At 39.6% G+C, this 25,289-nt stretch overlaps 1 protein-coding gene and 1 pseudogene across 1 annotated transcript in view; both read left to right on the top strand.

Annotated features, from left to right (window-relative positions):
* The first annotated feature begins 2,157 nt into the window (after positions 1-2,157).
* LOC146782763 (vomeronasal type-2 receptor 26-like) overlaps positions 2,158-25,289 on the top strand; it is a 128,471-nt gene continuing 105,339 nt past the window's right edge. The window contains exons 1-3 of the mRNA XM_085637237.1: positions 2,158-2,328; positions 3,627-3,745; positions 7,474-7,765. Coding sequence (XP_085493363.1) covers positions 2,158-2,328; positions 3,627-3,745; positions 7,474-7,765 — 582 coding nt within the window. The remainder of the gene's footprint in view (positions 2,329-3,626; positions 3,746-7,473; positions 7,766-25,289) is intronic.
* Positions 8,903-24,533, top strand: LOC146782764 (centrosomal protein of 44 kDa-like; annotated as a pseudogene).

The raw sequence follows: 25,289 nt of genomic DNA, 5'->3' as shown, positions 1-25,289 counted from the left end.
AGCACACAGGTCGGAGAAACAATGCCTTGGAGTGTTTATGTACAGTCACCCTTCTTGTGCACAAACAGTCTTTGTCATGCACGCAGTATTGTGCAAGGTTGCCAGCCTTGGCACTTCAGTGCTAAGTGTTGCACGAGCGTAGTGGGTAACACAAACCTGCACCCTATGCTTGTCGATATGAAGCAGCGTTGTGTTGCTGATGGGCCAACGTTGAGCGTGAATGCATGACGTCTCATGCCTCACTATGCTACATTTTTACACTTGGACAACAGTGTGTCCCACACGGCTTTTATGGGTTTGCGCTACAGTATTAATATTTAAATTTAGAGTTAGTACGTACCACACTGTAGGCCAACGATGACTCCCAGGTGGTCCACAAGGTCACCCTCATGGCCCCGGAAATCCTGCAAGCAGTGCTTCCATTGGAACACAGTCCGGTCCATGCCAATTACACGCAGTATCAGCGCCCGCACCTGCTCCCACCTGACCTTCCGCACACTGATGCCATATCCAGAGAGGATCCGGCCTCCCCTCTCCACCATCAAGGGCAGGTAAAACTTGACGAGCCAGAGGAAGCCCCTAATGCCCCCTCTGACATACTGCCCTCCCTGCCCATAGCCACCATCTCCCCGAACACACCGAAACCCACAGCCAAAAGGAAAGAAACCCAATAGAATAGGCCAAAAAAATACAAAGAAAGTTAAATACTCCAAGACATACACCCAACAATATCGAGGACAAGAGACAGAAGAACACGTAAAAACACTTCACAGAGACACTATCGACAGGACACAGCAGTATGAAAAAAACATCGTGTTGTCATTAATGCGGGCAGATTTTGCACGCTACGTGCAGGTTCTTACACAGATGAACAGTCGTACATGAAATTTAATTTCAGACCCCAAAAAACACCATGAAGAGCTTGTTTTAACCCCAAATGACACTCTGAAGTTCAATATTTTTCCCCAAATGACACACTAAGACTCATATTCTGCCCCAAATGACACCCTAAAAATCATAATTTGCTACAAATGACACCCTAAAATTCATATTTTACCCCAAATGACACCCTAAAATTCATATTTTGCCCCAACTGACACCCTGAAATTCCTAGTTAACCACAAATGACACTCTAAATGTCATATTTGGCAGATATGACACGCCAAAAAGTAGATTTTAGTACCAGAATTGACACCGTACAAAGTTTAGTTTTGCACAAATGACACCCTAAAAAGCGACTCACTTAATAGAGGAGACATACCCACCATCAAATTACAATTGTGATATTATTACCACTTTATGTTAAACTTGTCAGAGTGATGTACTTATGCAGAGGAGAAACATGCACACAGGATATGTGTGTGATGTTTTTTATTTGCACATACTGTGCTTGGGGTCATTTTGAACAGATAGATGTCTGCTAAGGACAGTCACAATGTGCTGTGCTCAGGTGAAGAAATTGTTTATGATTCGGTTCCCCATGGTCAATATATTGCCCTAATTGGCATGATAGAGGGCCACCGACTGAACCGTTTGTGCATTTACTTCTCTCTAACAGCTTTGGAAACCTTCCTGACCACACTCCTTGAGTTGGTGTAACAGCCGTCACCTGGGCTTTACTTTTATAGGAGACGATTTTTAGATTCAATGAATTCGACAAGCTCTACTTCAGATACCCATCGTAACAGAGCAAGGTCTCTGCAAAGGTGGGTAAATGCTCTGGGGCACTACAATATATGGAGGTTCTGGAATCTCTGACGGCGACAGTATGTGCACACATCTGCTTCTTATCATATACATGCCTGCATTGACATGCTCATCATGCCTGATTCTGTCTCAGTGCCTTACTTTCAGATTCTCTAGTGTGGAATTTCTGACCCTATATGGAGGGCATGGAAATGGGCGAAACAATTGCTCTCATCCTCCTCGAATTGTCCGCAGCTTTAAACACTGTAACCAACCACACGCTCCTCCTCAGCCTCCACCAGATGGGCATTCAGGGAGAGACCTTCATGTGGATTGCCTCTTTTCTCAGAGGCAGAACCCAAAGCATCCACCTTCCTCCCTAAGCCTCAGCTCCAAAAGACATAAGCTGTGGAGTCCCACAAGGCTCCTCCCTCGGCCCCCTTCAATACCCACATTGTCCCCCTAGCCACCATGGTCAAATACCACAACATGAACATCATATCCTCTGTAGATGACACCCAACTCATCCTATCCCTCTCCTCCGAACCCACCAACACTAAAAACAACTTCCACAGGTATATGAACAATGTCACCAACTGGATAAAGATCAAGTGCCTCAAACTTAACACCGATAAAACTGAGGTACTCATATTCGCAAGCTCTGCTTCCCCATGGGACCACACCTGGTGGCACACTAAACTAGACCCCCCTTCTGAGCCCACAGCACATGCAAAAAATATAGGCATTATCCTCAACAGCAATCTATCCATAAAAAGACAGGTGAATACCATCACCTCAGCATGCTTCCACATCCTCCGCATGCTGAAGAAAATCTTCAAATGGCTCCCCATAGACACCTGAGGCACCATCACTCAGGCTCTCATCCCCAGTTATCTGGACTACAGCAACAACCTATATGTAGGGATCAACATCCAACACCACAAGTGACTGCACACAACACAGAATGCGGCTGCTAAGCTCCTCGTCCACCTCTCGAGACAAATCCACATGACCCCCCACCTCAGACAGCTAAACTGGCTCCCAGTCAGCAAACTATGCCACTTCAAACTCCTCACCAACACCTGCAAAGCCCTCCACCACAAATTTCCACTAGCCCTAAAGACTCCTCCGCTTCTTCTCGCCACGCCCCATATCTTCAGAAGTGGCAGCCATTCCTTCTCCCACCTCGCACCAAAACTCTGGAACAACCTTTCCTTACCCCTGTAATGTGCACCAACACTACTGGAGTTCACAAAGTGACTGAAAACCTGGCAATTCAACAAATAGTTTATATCAGCGGAGAACCCCCATCCCCATCACCTGGAGACCACCAAGGGTCATAAGTTGAGCTTTAGAAATTCTGCTTGATTGAGTCCGCCGTCCTATGTGGTTGCCTCAATGCTTGGCATCTCTAAGACAAAATGTATAGACACATGGTAGGGCAAAAGGTCACACACTACTTCCAATTTAACGCTTGGTCGGTATGCTCACGGTTGCTCTTTGGATGGCGTACAAGGCAACCGTTCGAGGACATATGAAGAATATCCATAGGCAGGATGAGAAAGCGAGATACCAGCATGTCATTCAGCTGGAGTCCCGGGCCCTTCATCTAGATTGAAGCTTTCCACCACACAGCACAATGGCACTAGCAGGCAGCTGATGCTGATTCAGAAGGAGATTAAAACCCTCTCCTTGGAAGCAGCAAAACAGATCTGGTGTGCATCCACGGCACAGGTGTATGGGTGGGGGATAAGAATAGGAAGTTATTGTATTGGTTGAAATCCCAACCCTTGGGCAGTAGGGTTATCCCAGAGATTAACGATGTGAGCAGTCTGACCCATTGTACTTCTCCTGCCATTGTTCAGGCTTTTGCAGACTACTACTAGTTGCTCTACGCAGCTTCTCCTGTGGTTGACATAGGTGCTCCTCTCCTCAATTAGGTGCCACTGTCTCACTTTTTGAGCACTGAGTGCCAGGAGCTAGAGGAACCCATCACAGCCAAAGAAATAGGGGAGGCCATTTCAAAGATGCAAACTGGCAAAATGCCTGGCCCAAACTGGTACCCTATGAAATTCTACACCAAATATAGAGACATTATCACCCTTCACTAAAACACTTCCTCCATCGACCTCTTCTGCAGACTATCACCTCATATCCCTTATAAATGGCGAGGTTAAAATTTTGCAACCATTTTTTCCTCCCTTTGGTCCTTAGTCCATCCAGACCAGTGCAGTTTCATGTCTACTTGAAACGCGAGACACTGTTTGAAACACCTCCACATGGTGCTGGCACATTGCCACCTCTTGTACCCTCAGTTAGCATTGTTATTGATAGACTTTGAAAATGCTTTTGATTTCGTGAACTGGGGGTATCCGACAACTGTGCTGGAGAAGGCAGGATTCAGACCCAGATTCCGAGATCTTGTTCGGGTTCTAGTACATATGAATGGAGTGGTCTCCTATGACTTCCCCATATGAAGTGTTACCCACCAAGGCTGTCCCCTTTCCCAACTCCTTTTTAGGTATTAAACCACTGGTGAGACTCATACGTTGTGACGCACAGATACAGGGGTGAGAGTGGAAGCTAGGGCATGAGGATTGCATAGCCCTTTATGTGTACAATCTATATCTGGCAAACCCATATAGCAGTGGCCCTCAATGCCTCCAGCTCTGAGACATTTTGCTGGTGCTTCAAGATTAAATGTCAATCCTGCCAAATTGGTGCTGGCTCCATTGGCTCCCTCGCTAGATTTCATGGACTGGCAAATGACTATCACAGTATACTGCCTCAATTTCCACAATTTTGGTATCAAGGTTGCCTTAAATACCACACTGAGGTGGTCCCTTAACATTGATCCTCTTACTCACAAGGTCAAAGAAGACCTTAGAAAGTGGGAGACGCTCCTGTTAAATGTCGTGGGGAGAATAGCGTTATATAAAGTGAAGATATTGCTATACTTTGAGATGGATTCAGTGGCAATCGCCTTTCCATGGCATAATTTAAAACCCCACCTGGCATTTGGAAACTGCCAACACACTCCTAATGATTGGTTTACTGGTGGTTGGTCTCACCCAGTTTATAGATTGGAATTTCAAACACTTGCATCCCCTTGAATCATGGCAATGCTATATGGTGACACGATTCCCTTCAACTGCTCCCCCCTCATTATTGACTCGGCCAAATCTCTCGGTATCGCCTTGGACAAGCATCTGAACATGAAGAATCATATTAGCAATGTGTGCAAGGGAGCTAATCACCTTATGAGGATACTCAGGAATCTCAAACATTTCCTCTCACAAGCTGACTTCAAACAAGTGGTCCAAGCGCTTGTTTTGAAAAGGCTAGACTATGCCAGTGCTACGCTCTGTGGCCTCCCCACCTATACCTTTGCCCCACTAAGGGCTTCATTGAATGCTGCGGCCAGATTGGTTACGGGTACCAAAAGAAATGCGTACATTTCCCCAGTCCTAAAATCCCTAAATTGGTTGCCCTACGAAGCAAGAATACAGCTAAAGGTTGCCTGCCTGTCTCATAAAGCCCTCCATTTCAAAACCCCCAGTTATCTGGCGCAAAAGCTAGAATTATCTGGAGGAGTAGACCTTCTAGGTGTGCTAACTCTCTCCTCCTGAAACCACAGATCTTTCTCAAAAAGAGAACGTGTCACCGAGCTTTCTACGGCTCTACTCCGAAGATCTGGAACTCTCTCCCACTGGAAATACGCAGAATCTCCTCCCAGGTTGCCTTCAAATTGGAAGTAAAAAGACTCCTCATGAACATGTTCTTACCTTGAAAGGGTTTTGGACCGCCTGCTCTAATGCATTGGACTTACACCTTAAGCCCTGAGCGGGTGTGATTTTTCTTTGCCAATCATTTGCTCCCCTCCTAGTTCGCTATGTACCAGTTACTATCTTATTCTTTGTTGACCCCTTTCAATTGTAACCTTTTTGTTTGGTATGCCGATTTGTTATGTGTTTTAGTTGTTATTCCTATTTGATGCCTATACTGCAAGTGTTACCTTCCTTCACTCCAATTGTAAAGCGTTCTGATATCCTTCAGGATCATGTTTGCACTATTTAAAACATTATCACTAAATAAATAAATAAATAAATATTACCCAAGGTGACCTGGTTGGTGTTTATCGAAAGGAGGGCGGCCCAACAACACACTGGGTGGTGATCCAAATTTACACAACAGACCCCCTTGTGGCATGGCACATACTTGCGAAAGGTGGCAACGCTGGAGGGGTTTGATTGATGGGACACGATAGGCATCAGATTAGTGGGAGATGTTTGGAAGGGCATCTATATGTCTTCATTTCAAGAGCTCTAAATGGCGTACTCTTTGTCCGGATCCGGAACACAAATACTTAAGTGCATGTTCCTCCTGGCACCTCAATCCCGGAATTCAGCCAAATAGAAGCAAAGGTAATGATAGGAGCATTGGGCAAAGGGAAAGTAAATTTACCACACTTTGATCCTTCATGCCCCATGCACATTGAAGGTTCTCAAGACATGCTTGGAGGGTTTGGCTAGGTACTCTGTATGGTTCTGATTTGAAGGAAGCCCTGATGGCCCCCAAAGGACTCACCATATCATCATGATTACATTTAGTGCAAACACACTATCTGCATAGCAAATAGCTCTCCCCTGACAGGGTGCAAAGAGCAAGATTACTTCCTGGGTCAGCATGCATTTGTCGCTCACTTGTTCCTACAGACTTTTGTCACATGACGTGGCCCTGTTCTGTAATAACATGTTACTGGGAAAAAGTGATAATTGAAACCTCTGAAGTCTTGAACCTTGATATCGACCTTTTCCTGCTGTTGATCCCACTGGAGCTCCTTGAGGGTGGGGGGGACCAGCATGGACCGGGCACTGGTGGGGACGGCATTGCTTGTGGCCAAGCACTATATTGTGGCTCACTGGAAAGCCCCCAGATCCCCAGCCTTTTTGCAGTAGAGATGTGGAGTGGATTAGTGTGTCCAGAAAGAGACACCAACTAATGAGTTTCAAGGATGTCCGACTAAACACACTAAAATATGGGGAGAATGGTTTGGAGCAGCAGGAATGGACTCACTGTGAGGAGGTATTGTGTGATTTTTGTCATTCGTTTCATACAAGATGATACCCATTGTTGCTATTTTACTTGGTGATGTCAGCCTCAGACAAGAGCTTGGTGTTGGTCTTCAATGTGGCTTGTAAATGTAATCAAATAATAAAAAAATGTATAAAAAATACCTGTAAACTATATTTAAAACATGTATACCAATTATTCAAACAATTGCAAAACATACAATTAATATAATAACTAAAACACATTAAAATAATTTAAAAAATGATAATTTTTATAACAATTTTTTTGCAAACAATATTAACAACAATATTCTTATCAACACTATTACTTACCTGGAAAAATGATATTGTTGACAACGATGTTTCAGCATCATGATATATTTGTATCACAGTATTTATTTAACGATTTCAATTTCCTAATGTTTACAACTTTATATTTTTCTGCACATACCTCTAATTTACACTTTCTTTATATAGAATATGAATGTCAATGAAGTATTTTCATATATAATGTGATAAATCCATAAATACAGCACAATCTGCACAAATGATTTCCATTTATGAATCATATTTTTATTTTTAAAATTTGATGGCATTTAACAACCGGCATCAATCAAGTATGACAAATGGACCAAAACAGCATTGTTTTATCTTATATATTTCGATTCTTACAGTGTTCAATGAGTTGTAACCTTTGGGTTTACAATTTTTCCAGGTTTGCAATTCAGAATTATCAATGGATCCAGGCTATGGTGTACACCATTGAAGAGATTAACAATAGTTCCACCATTTTACCTAACATCACCCTAGGATTCCAGATCTACGACACATGCACAATGATTCAGTGGTCACTCAAAGGAGCTCTATGGATTCTCTCAGGGAGAGATGAGCTGATTCCAAACTTCCGGTGTCAGAGAGGTTTGTCTCCTGCTGCCATCATTGGAGATTCTGGATCTACACGCTCAATTCTTCTTGCACACATTCTAGGTCTGTACAGATTCCCCCAGGTAAGGCAGTGTGAGAATCACTACAGTTAAATTAGTGTTCATTCAGAATTGTGAAATACCAGAATTTGTGTAAAAAATTGGCAAAAATTCCCTCCCACTGGTGTGGTTTCAGAATATCAAGGAGGGAATATTGAGGTCAAATAATATCTTCACGAGAATATGTGGACCGAAAAGCAACAGATAAGTATGTATATATTTATATATCTAGCTGAACATATACATATCTTTACAATATATATATCCTAAAGGTACGCAGGTGTGAAGTTAAAAAAGTTAATATATAATGCACTCTTTGCACTTACCTTTTCAATTTGTTGATCCTAGATATTTGGTCATAATATTGTGGGAAGTTGTTATTCCCTCTTCGGTATTCCATACTACAATCTCTTCCCCTCACCTCTCAGAGCATCTTACTAATTGGAGGACTGCAAATAGCTGTTTTCTCTGTGATAGAGCTAGTCTCTCCACAGACCTGCACCAACATCAATGGTATTTAAGGGGCCACCCAGTTGAGGGTGTCCTCCAGAAATATTTCATCACCCTTTCTGGACAAAAACTGCTTTGCAACACTGCAGTCATGGACAATAAATATTTAAAATGTCCCTAAAGAGCAAGGGAAAACTTCCAGCACATGCTTACTGGGTCTCCACTTGTATTTCCACTAGTTAAGACTTGCTACCACCTTTTTATACCAAAGCAGTTTGCACCTTAGAAGTGGTAGCATCTTTGCCACAATAGCAGTTTGGTGGCTAGGCAGCCACACTTTAAATGACTCTCTTAGTATCTATTTCACAGAATTTAGAGGTGAAACAAAAAAATAAATGACAAATTGTCATTCTGAGATGGATAAAGTACATAGACAAGCTGTCTTGGTCTGTGATTCAGCGTACCACAAGAACGCACACAGTCAACATACTCTGCAAAATGGATTCCTACATCTGCGTCACTGCTGTTAAATCGAGGACCTACTGAGGGTTGGCAATGACTCCCATGTACCTCAACTCTAAGGTTAACATTAACTCACTCATTTGATGAGATGCAGGCACACCGGCCTATTCCCCATGTTCCTGAGGGGTTATCCTAACCCACTGTGAAGAAATCCATACTTATATAAGCAATCTTTTTGCAAAAAAGAAAATGGCAACAGGGGTATTTAAGGCATGTTTACGGACAGTTAGAGCCAGGTCTTCATTTGCTAAATTATCACAGAGATGTGAATTATTCTGAATTAATCAATAGTGATCCAGCAGCATTCTTGCCTATTATCAGTTATGCCTTTATGCCTTCCTCTTCCAATATTGCAGAAATTCAATTTGCTTCTGATATTGAGCTTATCACAAAAGTGACCAGAGATTTACTGAAGCCGTTTATAAGGTTCTTCAGGATTAATTCAATTACAAACCAGTGTTAACAAAACTACAGTTCCTTCTATGTGAAAGCAAGATACGTATTGTTTTTGATACCACCAACTTAATTTTGAAAAAACATAAGTAGTGGACAAGTCTAAATGAGGTGAAGTCAAAAACAAAGAAGAAACCAAACTCTAATAAAATGTATTTGAAGGCACAAAATGCACATCTCTGTGAGGAGAATGTTTCAGTTCTGTCAGATTGGACTTCTACAAGTACCGTTTAGATGAAACCTTTTGTACAACGTGTTCAACATCACACTGTTACTAAAGTTGATGTTGATGAGTCTAGTCCTTTGACTTTGAGCATAAGGAAGAATCTTGATCCGCAGAAGAAGATATCATTGAGTTCAGGTTTAAAAATGTGAACTTGGTAGGCATAAATCAAGTAAAATGGTACATACTAAAGATTGTCAGGAAAAGCGCCAGAACTTAAATTGAATGGAGGAGAAACATCTAACCTTAGAAAAAAAAATGAAAGGGAAATTAATTACTGACAAAAATGACTAGGACAATCTTCTGAGCTGAGTCCTTCGTTTTAGTGGAAAGGTGTGGTGCAGCAGCCAGGGCAGCCAACTTTGGTGCACAGGGTACACGGTTCAATACCCGGCTCTGACGGCTGCTCAGCTCAGCACCATGTGACTCTGGTGAATAGCTCACTTAATTTCCACGACGGCCCGAGCTCCTTGAGACCCGCAAGGGTGAGTAGTTTGCGCTTTACAAATACGGATTTATTATTTTGAAACAGGTTCTGCACAGATTCAAAAAGAATGACTTATCATGCAGTTTCACAGCATGAGTGAAGAACTTATACCTAGCACAATCATGAATTCTCTGTTTCCAGATAATGGTGAAAAAGAAGAGATGGCTGAGAGTTTTCGTCAGTTGGATGCTATCCACAGACTTGTCTCCCAAAAACATGGCTGGTGTATTATGTGAGTTTGACAGCAGTTTTGCAGAAAACAACCATAGAATGAATATCTTCAAAATGACTGAAGAAACATCAGATTTATTGAAATACTCCGCACAGGCGGCAAACATTTCAGAATAGGAGTTTTCCTGTTTTATAGATTTGAAGATGTAAATTACAAGATTGTGTGCTGATCTGTTTTATGCTTCATGTCGCTTTTATCTTACCAAAAAGAAATGTATTTTAAATATTGAAAAAACACAATCCTAGTCACACATCCCACATGTTTCTTTCTCACAATTCAGCAGTAGTGACATATACACAGAAGAGAAAACTCATCCTAGAATGGTTTAACACACAGCCTAAATATTTTACTTCTGCAATTTTAGATCTCACATACTCACACAAACACACACACACACACACATACACGCGCACACACACATACACACACACTCTCCATTTTGCACATTACCAACCACACAAAAACTCCTGGCTACACACTCCTGTTGAACAAGTAATTTACCTTTGATAATGACTGTTCTGGTAGAAACTCTATCTAAGCGTAGACTTCTCACCTTGTGAATAAATCAGGTGCCACACTAGATCCAGAGAATGTTATATAGCAAATCCCTTGTGGGTCAGTGGGTGACATTGTGAGGCTTCTTGTTGGATCTGTAGCGCCTATGATGTAACATCATGGCCACTATATCTGTGCCACCTCTGCGCATTTATATCCGTTTCTTTTTTATCTCTGTTGGCACTGTCAGACATGAAGCCCATATATATCAGAATATGCCAGTGTGCAGATTTCTAAATTGGAATCTTATTAATGAACATTGTGAGTTCAGCTCATTCTACAGAACAGGGAGAAAGGTGGGTCAGTGAGAAATCTGCGGTTAGATAGAATCTCTACCAGAAAGGGCATTACCAAAGGTAAGTAGCTCATTCTTGTGATAGGTAATTCTAGCCACAGATTCCTCACCTTCCGAATAAGTACCAAAGCAGTACCTCCTCAGTTCCTGTGTCTGTGGAATGGCTCAGACCAGAAAATCTTGCAGGACTGCACAGCTGAAGTGCCCATTCCGCTGCATCAGGCTACCCTGCCAGTGGTGCTTCGTGAACATGTGGCAGCCGCCAATGTACCAGCCTGGCAGATGCCCAAAACTTACACAATGCATGTTAGCACAGTGGTAGCAACTTTTGCTTTGGTGGAATGAGCACACAAGCCTTCTGGGAGCTGCTTTTTGGACAGCCCATAGCTGATGTCAATGAATAAAACAATACATCGGGACACATGTCTCTTTTGCACTGCTTTCTCTTTTTTTTCTCCAGAGAAGCCCACAAAAAGTGAATCTCCTTTTGTCTCCAGCCTACTGCCTGGTTCCGCTGAAGGTTTCTGACTTCCCTAAAGTCTCTGAGTGCCAAGGTAACATTTTGACCCGGACGAACCTGGTCCTTGTATAGGAACCATACTCCATTTCAATCTGGCTTAAAAAATACCCTTAGTCTGGACTTGCACAACGAGTTGACCATGGTTAGCGTTTAATGTTTTTTTGGCCTTGACATTAATCTTTAAAAAATCATAACTCTGGTTCGACGGGTTGCTTTTATCAGTTTTTCTACTAAACATTCTTTACTTTTATTAATTTGTTTGGGAATTTTCTTGTGTTTTGTTTATGAACTGAATAAATATCTTACACACTGCCTCTAAAGTTAAACCTGTCTGCTGTGTGCAATAGCTACCAGAGGGTTGAGCTGAGGTTTATTTAGGGAGGTTTGTGGTTCACCCCGACAAGCAATGCGAATATTATTTAAATTGGTTTTTCACCCCCTCAGATAATTACCCATTTTCTTACAGTTCTGCCTGGTACAATGACAAGCCATCAATGACTCCCTAGAAGTAAAGCTCTTGATCTTGCCTTGAGTATCTTACTACTTCCTAAAGTGATAACACTTGAAAATATCCACATATTCAGAAACCAAGACAAAAATCACTCTGTTAAATACCATTCACATTGCATCGGCTGTTTGTGGCACATCTCCACTGCTGCATTTCACCTCCTATTTGCTGCCTTTTGGTTCCTGTTTGCTGCCTTTCGCCTCCCTATTGTTTCCTGCTTGCTGCCTTTTCCCTTGTGGGTGCTGCCCTTTGCCTCCTGGCTCCTGCCAATGCTGTTGCTTCTTTCTTTACTGCCTCGCTGGTTCTCAGGATCGAAGATAGAAATTAATTGCAGGTAAGCTTCAGCAGCTTTTGTAAAAGGCATGGTTGCACTAATCATTAAGATAGGAGGGATTTAGAGTTGGCTGCAGAGGAGTGGATTGACTGGGCTTTTCTGCTCATTTCTTGCATTCTGTTTTGATTTTTCTGCTTGTTTCTTGCCCTCTGTTTGTTCCTTCTCCACTTATTTCTTCCCCTCTGTTTATGCCTTCTCTGTTCGTTTCTTGACCTCTTTTTGCCTTTTCTGGTAGTTTGTGGCCCTTTTTTGCCTTTTCTGCATGTTTCTGGCCCTCTGTTTTGCTTTTTCTGCTTGTTTCTTCCCTTCTGGTTTGCTTTTTCTGCTAATTACTTCACCTCTGTTTGTGCCATATCTTCTCGTTTCTTACCCTCTTTTGCTTTGTTTTCTCGTTTCTTGTACTATGTTTGTGCCTTCTCTGCTCGTTTGTTGCCTTTTTGATAATTTCTTGTCCTCTGTTTCTGCTTTTCTGCTCGTTTCTTACCCTCTTTTTGCCCTGTCTTCTCATTTCTTGTTCTCTGTTTGTGCCTTCTCTGCTCATTTCTTAACCTCTTTTTGCCTTTTCTGTTTGTTTCTTGCCCTCTGTTTATGTCTTCGCTGCTAAGTTCTTGCCCTCTTTTTGCCTTTTCTCCTCATTCCTGCTCTCTGTTTGGCTTTTAATGCTCATTTCCTGCCTTCTTATTTGCTTTTTTCTGTTTGTTTCCTGACCTTTGTTTGTGCTTTCTCTGCTTGTTTCTTGCCCTCTGTGCGTTTTCTGCTTGTTTCTTGCCCTCTGTTTCTGACTTCTCTGCTCCTTTCCAATCCCTCTTTTTGCCTTTTCTGCATGTTTCGTGCCCTCTGTTTCTGCTTTCTCTGCTTGTTCCATGCTCTCTTTTTCCCTTTTCTGTTAATTTCTTGCCCTTTGTTGGGCTTTGTTCTGCTTGTTTCTTGCCCACTGTTTTGCTTTTTTCTGCTCATTTCTTGTCCTTTGTTTCTCACTTCTCTGCTCATTTCTTAACCTCTTTTTGCCTTTTCTGCTTGTTTCTTGCCCTCTGTTTGTTTTCTCTGCTAATTTCTTCCCTCTTTTTACATTTTCTGCTTGTTTCTTGCCTTCCATTTGGCTTTTTACTGCTTGTTCTTTGCCCACTGTTTAGCTTTTCTGCTCGTTTCTTGCCCTCTTCCTGTCATTTTGCTCCTCCTGCCACCTAGCGCCCATCACTCCCCTCAGGACTCCTCCCTGGCGGACTTCAGAAAGAAGCTCAAGACATGGCTTTTTTACAGAGACCTGCACTCCAGTGCCCAGATAGCCTTTGGGGTGACAGTGCTGCGCTCTACAAATGCTAATTGATTGACATTTAAAACATTTGATAACTAAAATGTTAGAGCATGAAGTTGTCTAGAAATGAAACACTTAAACAAATAATCTTGCCTTTTCTGAAAGTCAGCAAAGCAGGACAAAATAAGTTCTAAATGTACATTCACTTTAGTAAAACTTACCTTTGAGAAAAATACACAAAACAAAGATAAAATGTTTTTTAGCAATAGAGTCAGGACACAAAACGTATTCATACATTGACATTCAAGAAACTGTATCACTATTCTCTGTCTTATTAAGTGAAAATGATTTGCCACTATGGGTAAAAAGGCCTTTATCGAACATGCATTATTAAAGTACACTCTCAAGTAAGATTTGCAAACAGTATATCTGTTTATTAAACACTACGGTAACAGTACAACACCAACCAACCATTTTTATCTTAAATTTGTAACCAAGCAATTTAGATTTTGAAACATATGTGATTACTCTTCCATAACTGAACATCTTGGGATCAATACTTCATTTAAATGTGAGTCTGACATTGCACAGTTATTAATGCTAATCAAGGTGCACTGGACAAACTAACGAAGAGGTGATGTTTGGAGAACTGACACCTTTAGTAAATTTACTACCTGATCTACTAAATAACAAAGTACCAATCCAAGAAGTGTTCATTGGTTATTTAGGGCCACACAATAGTCCTGGGTATAACTGTTCTCTAAACATTTGATTACTGTAGATTAGATCTTTCCAACCAGTTAATCCCAGACACCTTCAGAGTAGCTCATAGTCTTGAGTTCATTATGAATAAGCACAGGGTCACACTGTAAGGGAAGACTGTGGTTATTTTACATTATTATCTTCAGGTGGCTGCAGATAGCAGGGACTGATAATGAACAGTGCTGGAGTCAGATTAATGACCCAGGGCACAGAGGTAAAGATCTGAAGCACTGAGGTGTTTATATATAAAATAAAATTCCTTGTCAGCTCAATATTGGAGAGTGAGAACAAAATGATGTTTCTGAATGTTTTTAAAAGGTAGAAAATTAAACTGAAGAGTGTCTTAATGGTTAAGTTAAGTCTTCATTTTAATTTTCTCCCACTTTATAGTGTTGCATTTACAATCAGCAGGCCTCTTGCTCCCAATGGGCAATAGACACCGTGCCATATTTGTAACTGACAAATAGTCATTTTTTTTAAATGGGAGGATTTTAAAGTTAAGAAAAATATTTCTATGAAACATTGAGTCAATGCTTCTCGCCATTTTCCATTAAGCTAATTACATCTTAGTATTTTAAGAAGCATGTTTCTTCACTTTAAATTCCTCACATTTAATCAAATGGCTGTATTTTTCTGTTAAAAATATGGCACCATGTCTGCAGGCCATTCAGCTACAATCTCCTATAATTCATTCTTCGTAAAAGCTGCTGCTTGCCTGCTGCACAACTACAGCAAGAAATGAAAATATTGTGAGACATACCCATCAACCATTGTAAACAGACAAAACAAGTTACATTAGACACTGTTTGTTAAAAAGAACCATTCTACTACCTAAGCGTATCCAGTTATTGAATGTTTCTTATTCTATTGTTTAGTTTTAATCAAGTATTGTGTGACCTCATACAAATATTTGCAAACAATCGCTGACATAAATCTTCTAATGTATATATACTGTACTATTAAAAATATAATATAACCTCTCTAATAAAAATTATTCATAGCAATAGATATTGGTTATTGTTTCCAAGTAGTAATAGAGAATAGGGTGGGCATTTTATTTTACAGGCAGCATTATTTGGCCATGGAGGAGTGGGTCCCAATTGGAAATCAGGGTCAGGTGGCAGGTTACCCGCTGTTTGCTTTTTTAATGTTTTTTAGCTCCCTCCATCCAGTATCGCATAACACTTCCAGAATCATTTGTCAGAACAAACAACATCATATGTTCACACACCCACCTTTAAACATCCACACAACAACCATCATACATCAACACATTTGCACCATACTTCCATGCAGCCAACTTCATATGCTGACACACTCAACATCACACATTCACACAACTTTACATATTTTTTTTAAAAGACCTATGACATTTCCCCCAAAAATCTACAGCTCAAATGGAGTTAAGGTTTGACTGATATGTTGAGAGAGGTTTTTCAATGAAAGCTGAAAGTTATGAAATGCAAGCGTTGCAGTGCTACCTTCCCTTGTGTCACAGTTACACTGTACCAATTCAACCTTAATTCCCACCCAAAGCATATTGTCTTCTAAATGTAAACTGCTTTCAGAAACAAAAACTTAAATAATACACAATATAAAATTACTTAATTTCTGCATACACCAACGCACTTATGATCATATTTACATCCCTGCAGCTAACATGATAAGTCAACAAAATTATTATTAATATACAAACATACCAACCCACCAAAACACGGCCATCCACTCAATGGAATTTATCTACGCATACAGAATTGGGTCCAGAGCCATTATGGCAGTAAGAATGGAATTCCGCTAAAAACTCTAAAGGAAACCTCCGCCTAGGAGCTCTATTGTTCTTAATTCCAAAGCATAGGTGATAGGAGAAAAGGAGCATCCCCCACACCGAACTCAAAGGAACAATGCAACATCAAAAAAGAGCAGAGAACAAGGGATGAGGGAGTGCCTAAAGATATAACTACTCAATTCACTTTACTTGTGTTAGGATCCATCTCATATGCAAAGCAGAGTGCAATGGACATGCCGGGCAAACAGAAGCCAGTGAAGCACCATGCTTGCTTCAGAGACATCATGAAATGTCCTTATAGTGTGAACAAGACAAACAACTGAGTTCCCTGTAGTGTAGTGTTTTGATAGAACAGGCAGGAAGGCCTAGATGAAAAGCCTGTTCATAGTCAAGACTGGACATAATTCCAGCATTAGCAACTAGAAGACTGATCTGGAAGGGGATAAACTGAAAGTTTCCTTATAACTCTCACCTTGTGGCAGCAGGAGTAGACTGCAGTATTGATCCGGCAAGAGAGATTGAGTATGAAGAAGTAAGCCATGCCTCTTCACCTTTATAAGGGCGAAGGGCCTGATTAAGATGGCGGAAGGCCCGCCCCCGCCAGCCGTGTGGTGGCAGGCCCTCCACCATCTCACTGCCAATTTCCCTGCCACGCTTCTACCACATTATGATTGCCTGGTGGAGCGGACAGGAACTGTAAAGTGGTGGCGGTGCCTAGCAGGCACCGTCTGCCAGATTACAATGCTGGCTTCAGCCAGCCTTTCCATGGCCGGTGAATATGCCATGGAAAGGCTGGCGGAGATTTATTCGGGAGCCCGCTGCAAGCCCCCTCGGTGTGGGGGGTGCACTGGCGGGTACCCATGGTACCCCCAACATTTCCCTGTAGTGCAGGGAAATGCGCTGCATGTCATTTTAACATTCCGAACGGTGCTGCAGCCAGCAGCACCGCCCGCAATGTTAAAGCCCCGACATGCGCCCGCCATACTGGCGGGTGAATCGTAATTTGATTGACAGGACCACCGCATGACTGGCGGGGGGTCCCAACCAATGCAACAATGGCGAGCGGACTCAAGTACGCCTGCCATCATAATGACCCGCAAAGTGTTTTTTACATATTAGTGGACAAGAGAAAAGGGGGCCATAGGGCTTCTTGGCCCAAAATAGAATGTTTGTTTTGGAACCATTGAGCTTTAGAAACTTTTTATTCACCCAATGCAAAGTGGCGGAAACATAGCCGTTAAGAGTGTGGCAAATCTGAGAAGCTTATCGAATATCGGAATTAGCTGCTTGTCACTAGTGTGAAAGACTGCTCTCGCCTCATTTACTCTGATGAAGTTGAAAAGAATATAGAACAATTAGGACTCTTCTGATGTTTCACTACAAAGGGGTCCGAGCGATAAGATGGTAGAGAAAGACATTAACCTCTGTAGAAGAGAAAATAGGAAAATCAAGCACCCTCCAACTGCTGCAGACACACCACAGAATGCCCTGGATAAGAACACACCCACTATTAAATGTGATAAAAACATTGTAAATATGATACCATCTAGTTTTACACTTCTCTGCTAGAACGAATGATGCAAACTATGTCTGTTAACGTGATTAGTGGCTTTTCCAATCATAATTGTATGATGGATATACTCTTTTCTTTTTTCTTGATTGTAAAAACTATGAAATTTTATGTCCAATTGTGTTATAATTGTGGAATTTATGTTTTTTGGTGTTATCTTTTATGACTCATCGTAGTCGAAATAAAGATTAAAGAAAGAAAGATAAAAACTTCCAGTAGATCCCCACGTCCCAAATATCAGACAATCACACAGCCGGATTCTTAGACCCACATCCACCAACATCCATTTATATATCCATGATGGAAAGATCACACAGGCACCATCATATACCAACATAGACACCATCATTTGTGAGCATGTATATCTTCCTACATCCAAGCACCCGCCGTGGATCACATTTATGGCCACCATTATACACCCAACAGCATATTTCAAAACAAGCATGATGCATCCACACAGCTACTATTTACAATGTTCTACAGAGTCACTCCAAAATGCCATCCAAAACACCAATTTGAAATAGTAGAGAAATTAGGAAAAGAGCAATCAAGACAATATGGCAATATCATGATGGTGGGTGCAAGTACAACAATAGAAGAGTGACAAAAAAAGGAAAATGTATGTGAGGAAAGGGGAAAATGATCAAACTCTCCATGAGACAACCATCCCCATCAAGAGAGTGTTGATGTGTGCCCCACAGTGAAAATCTACAAATCTTGCGGACAGAGGGCCATGGACCAGGCTCTACAGTGAGATTTCATGGAGCTATTAGTAGACTGTTAAGTAAAAGGAGAGGAGCTGAGAAAATATTGTGGGACAAGGAATATGGTTAGGTTTCTCTATGATGATGATGATGATGGATATGATAATGAATTCCACCCTCTTTGCTTCTTGGGAGCTAAAATACAGATTGAGGGTAATATTAAAAAGCAAGATGCTCAGTATTCTGCTCTTAATGGCTAGTGGCACTGGAAGTGGGAAATAATAAGATATGCTTACTGGTTAAAATAACACTTAGCACTTTATATCAGGAACTTACCTTCGGATTAGTAGTAGCATATTTTACGTATTTTACATATTTATTTTATGGAGATGAGTTGGAAGGTGCTTAAAATTTACTAAGTTTGCTATTTTTAATTACTATCAAAAAGTAATATTTGGAAAAAATAGTGTTACAGGATGTATGGTCTGAAAATTTAAACAATGCAAATGCACTTTTTTTGCACAATGCACTTTTGCAAATATTTATTATAATATTTTTTCTCAGGTATTTTTCTAGCTGCTATTCGAGATGCTGGTATTTATTAATTGTAGTATGTTGTCATTAAGAAATTAATTTTATAAGGGAAATTATTAGGGTATGATGAATTATAAAAAAAAGTATTTTATATCTGCTACTTAACTTATTTTGGAATCATAGTATTGCATTGTTTGCATAGAGTATAGAGATATATTCGATTATTATTTCTCTTTGTGCTTTGAAAGATGTTGATTAGTTATATGAATTGTAATTCCTGCTTTTCACCTACTCAAATAAAAATTGAATGACAAAAAATATTTTGGAGCAGAATATAAAAAGTGTCAATATTGTCTTTTTATTAACTTATTATTGTTTTTTTAAAATACAGTTGTACAGACTATTGTTGTATTTGATATAGTTGTATAAAATATTGTTTTGTATTTAACTTGATCAATTATTCATGTTAGTATTATATGTCATTAGTGGTAATAATATTTGAGATTAATTTAGGTATAGTTCGCGATTTTTTATAACTTTTTGTTTATTAATTACAAATGTTTTATTTAGTAGCGGGTCCTTGTGTCAGTAGGAAATCTTTACAAATGCAAATTATTGCTTTTAATTTATAACTTACTTTTATGTAATTTATTAATTGATAATTAATTTTTTACATTAAATTAAATGTTGTTAATATTCTTTGATTTGTAATTAAGAGTTAATTTATTTATTAGTATATTTAATTATTAAATTGTGTCACTAGTGTTATATTCATTAATTGTTTTAATGTTAAGAGTTGTATAAAATAATTAGATTAACATTAATAGTTTTGCAGTGTTATAACAGTTATTTCGTTTTAATATTTGTATCGTTTGTCGGTGTTTTTGCAGGGCAGGAGGGAGGGAAGTGTTTTAATTAGAAACACTTTTAATATTGTTTTAAACTTTCACATCTCATTTTTTGATATAACATATGAATTTAGTTTAACTTTTTATATTTATTGGATAAAATGTATTCTTTAAATGTTTATTTTTCATCAGTTTTTTTAAATATTTAAGAGCTTTATAGTAAAAATTTAGGAATGGGAATAGTAAATCTGACCCAGGGAAAGTCAACCACTGTCCCTACTTTTGCTAATGCTGGTGTGTGAATAATAAATCTGACTCTTCCAAACACTTTTGCTTATGCTCAAGTAAGAATAGTACATCTAACCCCTCCAAACTCTAACATTCCCCTACTATTGATTATATGGGAGTGAAGATAGTAAATCCTAACACCATCCACCCCCCCGTCCATCATTTTCCCTATAGTTGCTTAGATTGGGGTGAGAATATTTAAATTGGGCCCCTACAAAGTCCAACACTTTCCCTACTTCTGCTTACACTGGAGTGAAAATAGAAGAGTGGGAGTAGTAAATCTGAGCCTCCAAAGCCCACTGTTGCTCGGGCATAAGTAGGCATAGTGAAGGTTACCGCTCCAAATGTGTATTTTAGAAGGTTTTTGTTTTAATTAAAAAAGTTAGTTTAACGTAAATTATTTTTGTATCATTTATTTTCACAATGTTTTTGTTACTATAATTGTATGTTGGTATTGTATACACTTTTTATACTGTTTGATGTTATAATTAGTGTTATTACTTATTTTATTACTTATGGTTAAATAATATTTTTGAAAGATTTTGCTTATTATTTAAAAAAAAAAATCAATTATGTATTATGTTTGTAATTTATAACATTTGACATGTAATATTGCTTACAGAGTGAATATATGTTTGAAGTTAATATAGTTTATAAGTGTAAAAATTCAATATAGATACCCATTTTTTTTATGATGTTGAGGTCTATATTTTTGTAGTCAATGTTTTTAACTTTACACAAAAGTATATCTCAATAGTTTTATGGCTATATTTATCTGCAATATTTCTTCAGACAAACCAAAGGATCAAATCAAAACTAACATTTTAATAAAATATAAAAAAACATGCATGCAAGTTTTCAAATAAATAAAAAATTGCAAGTTTGAAACTGAGTTTCAAGCAGTTCATAAATTAAATAAAAAGAACAATAATTAAGTCAACTGGAATGGGGTATGCTTCAGGACTTCATAGGATGCATGTTTGTTTGGGTACACTGCCAGGCCATGGGCAGTAGAAATAGGAGGAAGAGGCCAAAATGAAGCCATACTTTCCATTGAAAAGGTATTTTTTGATGTTCTTGGAAGGTGATACTCACCTAAAACAGAATTGTATGTCTGGTGTTTCCTTCTGTTGAATGAACAGAAGCTACATCTGAGAATGAAGTACTGACATCTGTTGAGTTTGATGTGGTGTCAACATGTTGTTTATTTCTGAGTTTTGTAAGTACCCTACTTAATGGGTCAAACCTTTTAGCAAATGTAAAAATGTGCTTTTGTATGTAGCCTTCTTTATCATACAAAATCTTCAGTTTTTCTCTTAGTTGTGATTTCTTTCTCATGTTTTTCAAGATGAGCTGGCATTTGTTCTTTAAATTGCTTCATAAATTTTGATCTGCCTTCTTTGCCAATTCAGTGAGTAGTGCATCAATGTCTTCCATTAATTAGTTTTTGTCTATGCAGTCACATTTTAACAATGTCTTCATCCAAAGCATTTCTTTCTCCTCTGTCATCATCGGGCAGTGGTCTTCATAATCAGGAATTGTACAAAAACTGTATTTTGCTGTATGTTTTGTACAAACATATAACAACATCTAAGGGGCTATTCACAAAGGTAACTTACAAATTTGAGTAATTTACACCTTAACTTTAGTCTTCCACTTTTGAGTGACTTTTCTACTTTTGGTTCATCAAAGAAATGTACAGTCACTCAAAAGTGTAAGAGTAACTTACATCTGCACATTACCTTTGTGAATAATCCCTATGTTTTGTGAATCGTCCCATGCCCTTCAATTTAGTGGAGAGATATAAGTTACAATTTTGCAGTAATTGAACCCCCAGACTTTGGGAATATCCAAAAAGTAATAAACCTACTCAAAAGTGTAAATTTCTCTAAAGTGTAAGTTACCTTTCTGAATCAGGCCCATGGTTTTTATATGAAACGTTTTTTGGGGGGTAATTAGCTAGACAGAATGTGTTTTGTTAAACTATGACTTAAAAAAAAGAAAATTACTAAGCAATATCCAAGTCTATACCATTTGGTTGTCTGCAGGAAAAAATAAAGAACTCAATAATTATATGTAGTTAAGAATGCAGATGTTTAGAAAAACAAATACCCTTTGCATAGTTAAAAACACATTCTGTATGTAGACGCTGTTCTCTTCAAGGTGCAGCTAACAATAAGCATTAATTGGAATTAGAATGATTATGTTCTGTTTACCTTTCAAAAACAGATGCACAAACACCATAGAATGATCAGAACCATCAGAATTATAATATTAATTGGACATTATTTTCACTTAATTTGACTATCAATTTGCAGATTGTAGCAGGGAATGTTCTTTATAGCTTAAATGGATCAAAATAAATCCATAAGACCATGTGCCACATAATTCTGGATAATTTAGCTAACTCTGGTGCATACTGGTCCTTCATTACAGTGAAAACCTAGTGGCCCATTAGGATGTTGGGTGGATCGCCCCTGCTGGGCCGGCAGTAGCCATCGCTGGCGTGGCAGGGGCGATCCGCCCGCCATCCATGCCTGAATTACCCCCCCCCACTATATTAGTATGGCTGAGGGGTCTGCGGCAGACGGAAAGACCGTCTGCCTCCTTTCCGCAGGTTGACTCGTCGACCGGGCGGAAAAGGGGCATAATATGGTGGTGGTGTCTGCAAGATCATATTATGATTCAGGCGGAGATTCACCTTTCCATGGCGGTGTTGCCGCCATCGAAAGGCATGCGGTCCTTGCTGTTGGCGGCACGTTGTGGGCCCCCAGGGTGTCGGGGTTGCACATGGGGGTACCTATGGTACCCCCCTCATTGCAATGCACTACGTACAGGCACCACGTGGTGCATGCCATATAGTGCATGGCAATGCTGTGCACAGTCCTTTTACATTGTGAGCGGGTCTGCAGCCAGCTGATTCACCTGCAATGTAAAACGACCATGATACACCCGCCAGTGTTGCGGGCGCACCCTAATGCACATGGCGGGCCTGCCATAATTTCGGCGGTCGGATCCCAGGCTCTGTTGCAATGGCGGGCGGACTTTGTCCGCCCGCCATCGTAATGGACCCCCTAGTGTCAAATCATAAAGGTGTACTTAATGGTTCGGGAATTGTCAAAATGATTATGAAACTCATATCACTGTGGATGTAATTGTTATTATAGTTTTATTTTATTGCATTTCATAAATTTATGCTAATGGATTCATGCTATGAATTGTGTTTACAGTTAATTATCAGTTTTTTTCTAATATTGATACCTTCTATGCATTTAAGGCCATATTTAGATCATACTAATTTTTTTCTCTTTTACGACTTGCTTCACATATTTGAATTTAAAACTTCAATATTGCCATCTAAACAAAAATTGTTCGAGAATTCTTTCTTGTCAACTGCCCTTACTTTTTCTTTCTTTTTTTTAAAAGATCAGCTACTTTTCAACTAGCCCTCTCCTTAGTGACCGTAACCAGTTCCCATCATTTTTCCGCACCATTCCCAGTGATAACATCCAATCCCTTGGGCTGGCCCAGTTAGCCATACACTTTGGATGGACTTGGGTGGGAATTATAGCCACAGATGACAAGTATGGCCAGTTGGGCAGTCAACTAGTACAACAAGAGTTGATCAAGGCTGAAGCTTGTGTGGCGTTCAAGGAGTACATCCTCCCAAGCCGACCTGCCAAGAATGTCTTTCATATTGTTCAAGTCATCAAAAACTCAACAGCTAAGGCAATTGTTGTCTTCACATCCCAGCCATACCTGCCTCCCCTCCTGGATGAGATTGTGAAGCAGAATGTAACTGGAAGGATTTGGATTGCCAGTGAATCATGGTCAACATATTCTCCATTCTCCATAGATAAATATTCCAAAATACTTGCAGGAACCATAGGATTTGCAATTCGCAGTGGTGAGATGGCGGGCTTTCAAAAATATTTCACCAGCATCCAGCCTTCAACATTAGAAGGTGATACTTTTATGATAAAGTTCTGGGAGGCAGTGTTTGGCTGTCAGTGGCTGCCCAAGGGAACTCTAATCAGTGACCAAGAGAGTAGGAATTGCACAGGAGCTGAGAAACTAGAAAACCTTCCAATCAACAGCATGATGGACTTCAGAATTACATACAATATCTACAATGCTGTTTATGCGACAGCACAGGGTTTGGAGGATTTGAGGATGTGCATGCAAGACAGAGGAGTTTCCCTTCAAGAGACCTGTGCAAATATTCTAGACTTCCATCCATGGCAGGTACATTTTACAGTAAAAAATATTATGCAATAGTTTATTCCCTAAAAGTAAGGAAAGAGAGTAATGGCTCCTCCACAGAAATATATGCTCACATATTAATCACAATTATGTGATATCCTTGTTTTGTGCATTCTCAGACATTGTGCTTTGATCACAACTACAGTGAATACCCATATAATCACAGCACAGCATTAAATTATCATTATCATGTGGATTTCTAAAGTAAAAGCAAACACCGAACAGCAACCCTCCAGGGATATTGCTGTCACACCCAATTTCTTAACATTCTGCTAGAAGGCCATACAACATTACTTACAAACCTATAAACCATCATATAATATTCATATCATAAAGTTTTCATATGTACATGCTGAGTGCCTTCATTTTCAAACATATAGAAATCCATTCAGAGTTATAAAGATTCACGAGGAAAAAACAAACAAGCATATGATCTATGCAATATCAAACATTAATATATGTGAGCTATGTTTCCATTCATAGCACTAAATAAAAATGTAAACATATAAGTATATTTGCTATTGCAGAACTATTCGCACTTCAGCATAAATTCATAAGAAGATACATTGGAGTCTGTCTACAGCTCTATATGGCCATTGTTTAGTCGAAACTCGTATTGGTGAATGAGAATACAGTATCAGGATTGGAAGTTGATATATGGTTGCTTTTAAGAGGGACTGTTTCTAACCAATTGACTGAGCTCAAACAATGCTTCCATTTTCAGCAAAATGTCAGGCTTAAGTTAAGAATGACTTGGGGCACATGCATCAAGCCTGCATTTTGCGATTCCCAAATAGCAAATTTTACCGATTTGCTATTTGGGAATCGCAAAATGCTATGCATGTAGCAATCACAAAAAAAATAGTTTCTCCTTACCATTACCTAATCGCAATTCGGCAAATAGCGAATTGCTATTAGGTACTGTGACTCCTACAGGCACATAGGTATGAATGGTATTG

This window comes from Triturus cristatus, chromosome 12, assembly GCF_964204655.1.
Source record: "Triturus cristatus chromosome 12, aTriCri1.1, whole genome shotgun sequence".
In the NCBI taxonomy this organism is placed as follows: domain Eukaryota; kingdom Metazoa; phylum Chordata; class Amphibia; order Caudata; family Salamandridae; genus Triturus; species Triturus cristatus.
The sequence above is the reverse complement of the archived record's forward strand: the minus strand, read 5'-3'. Positions and strand labels throughout refer to the sequence as shown.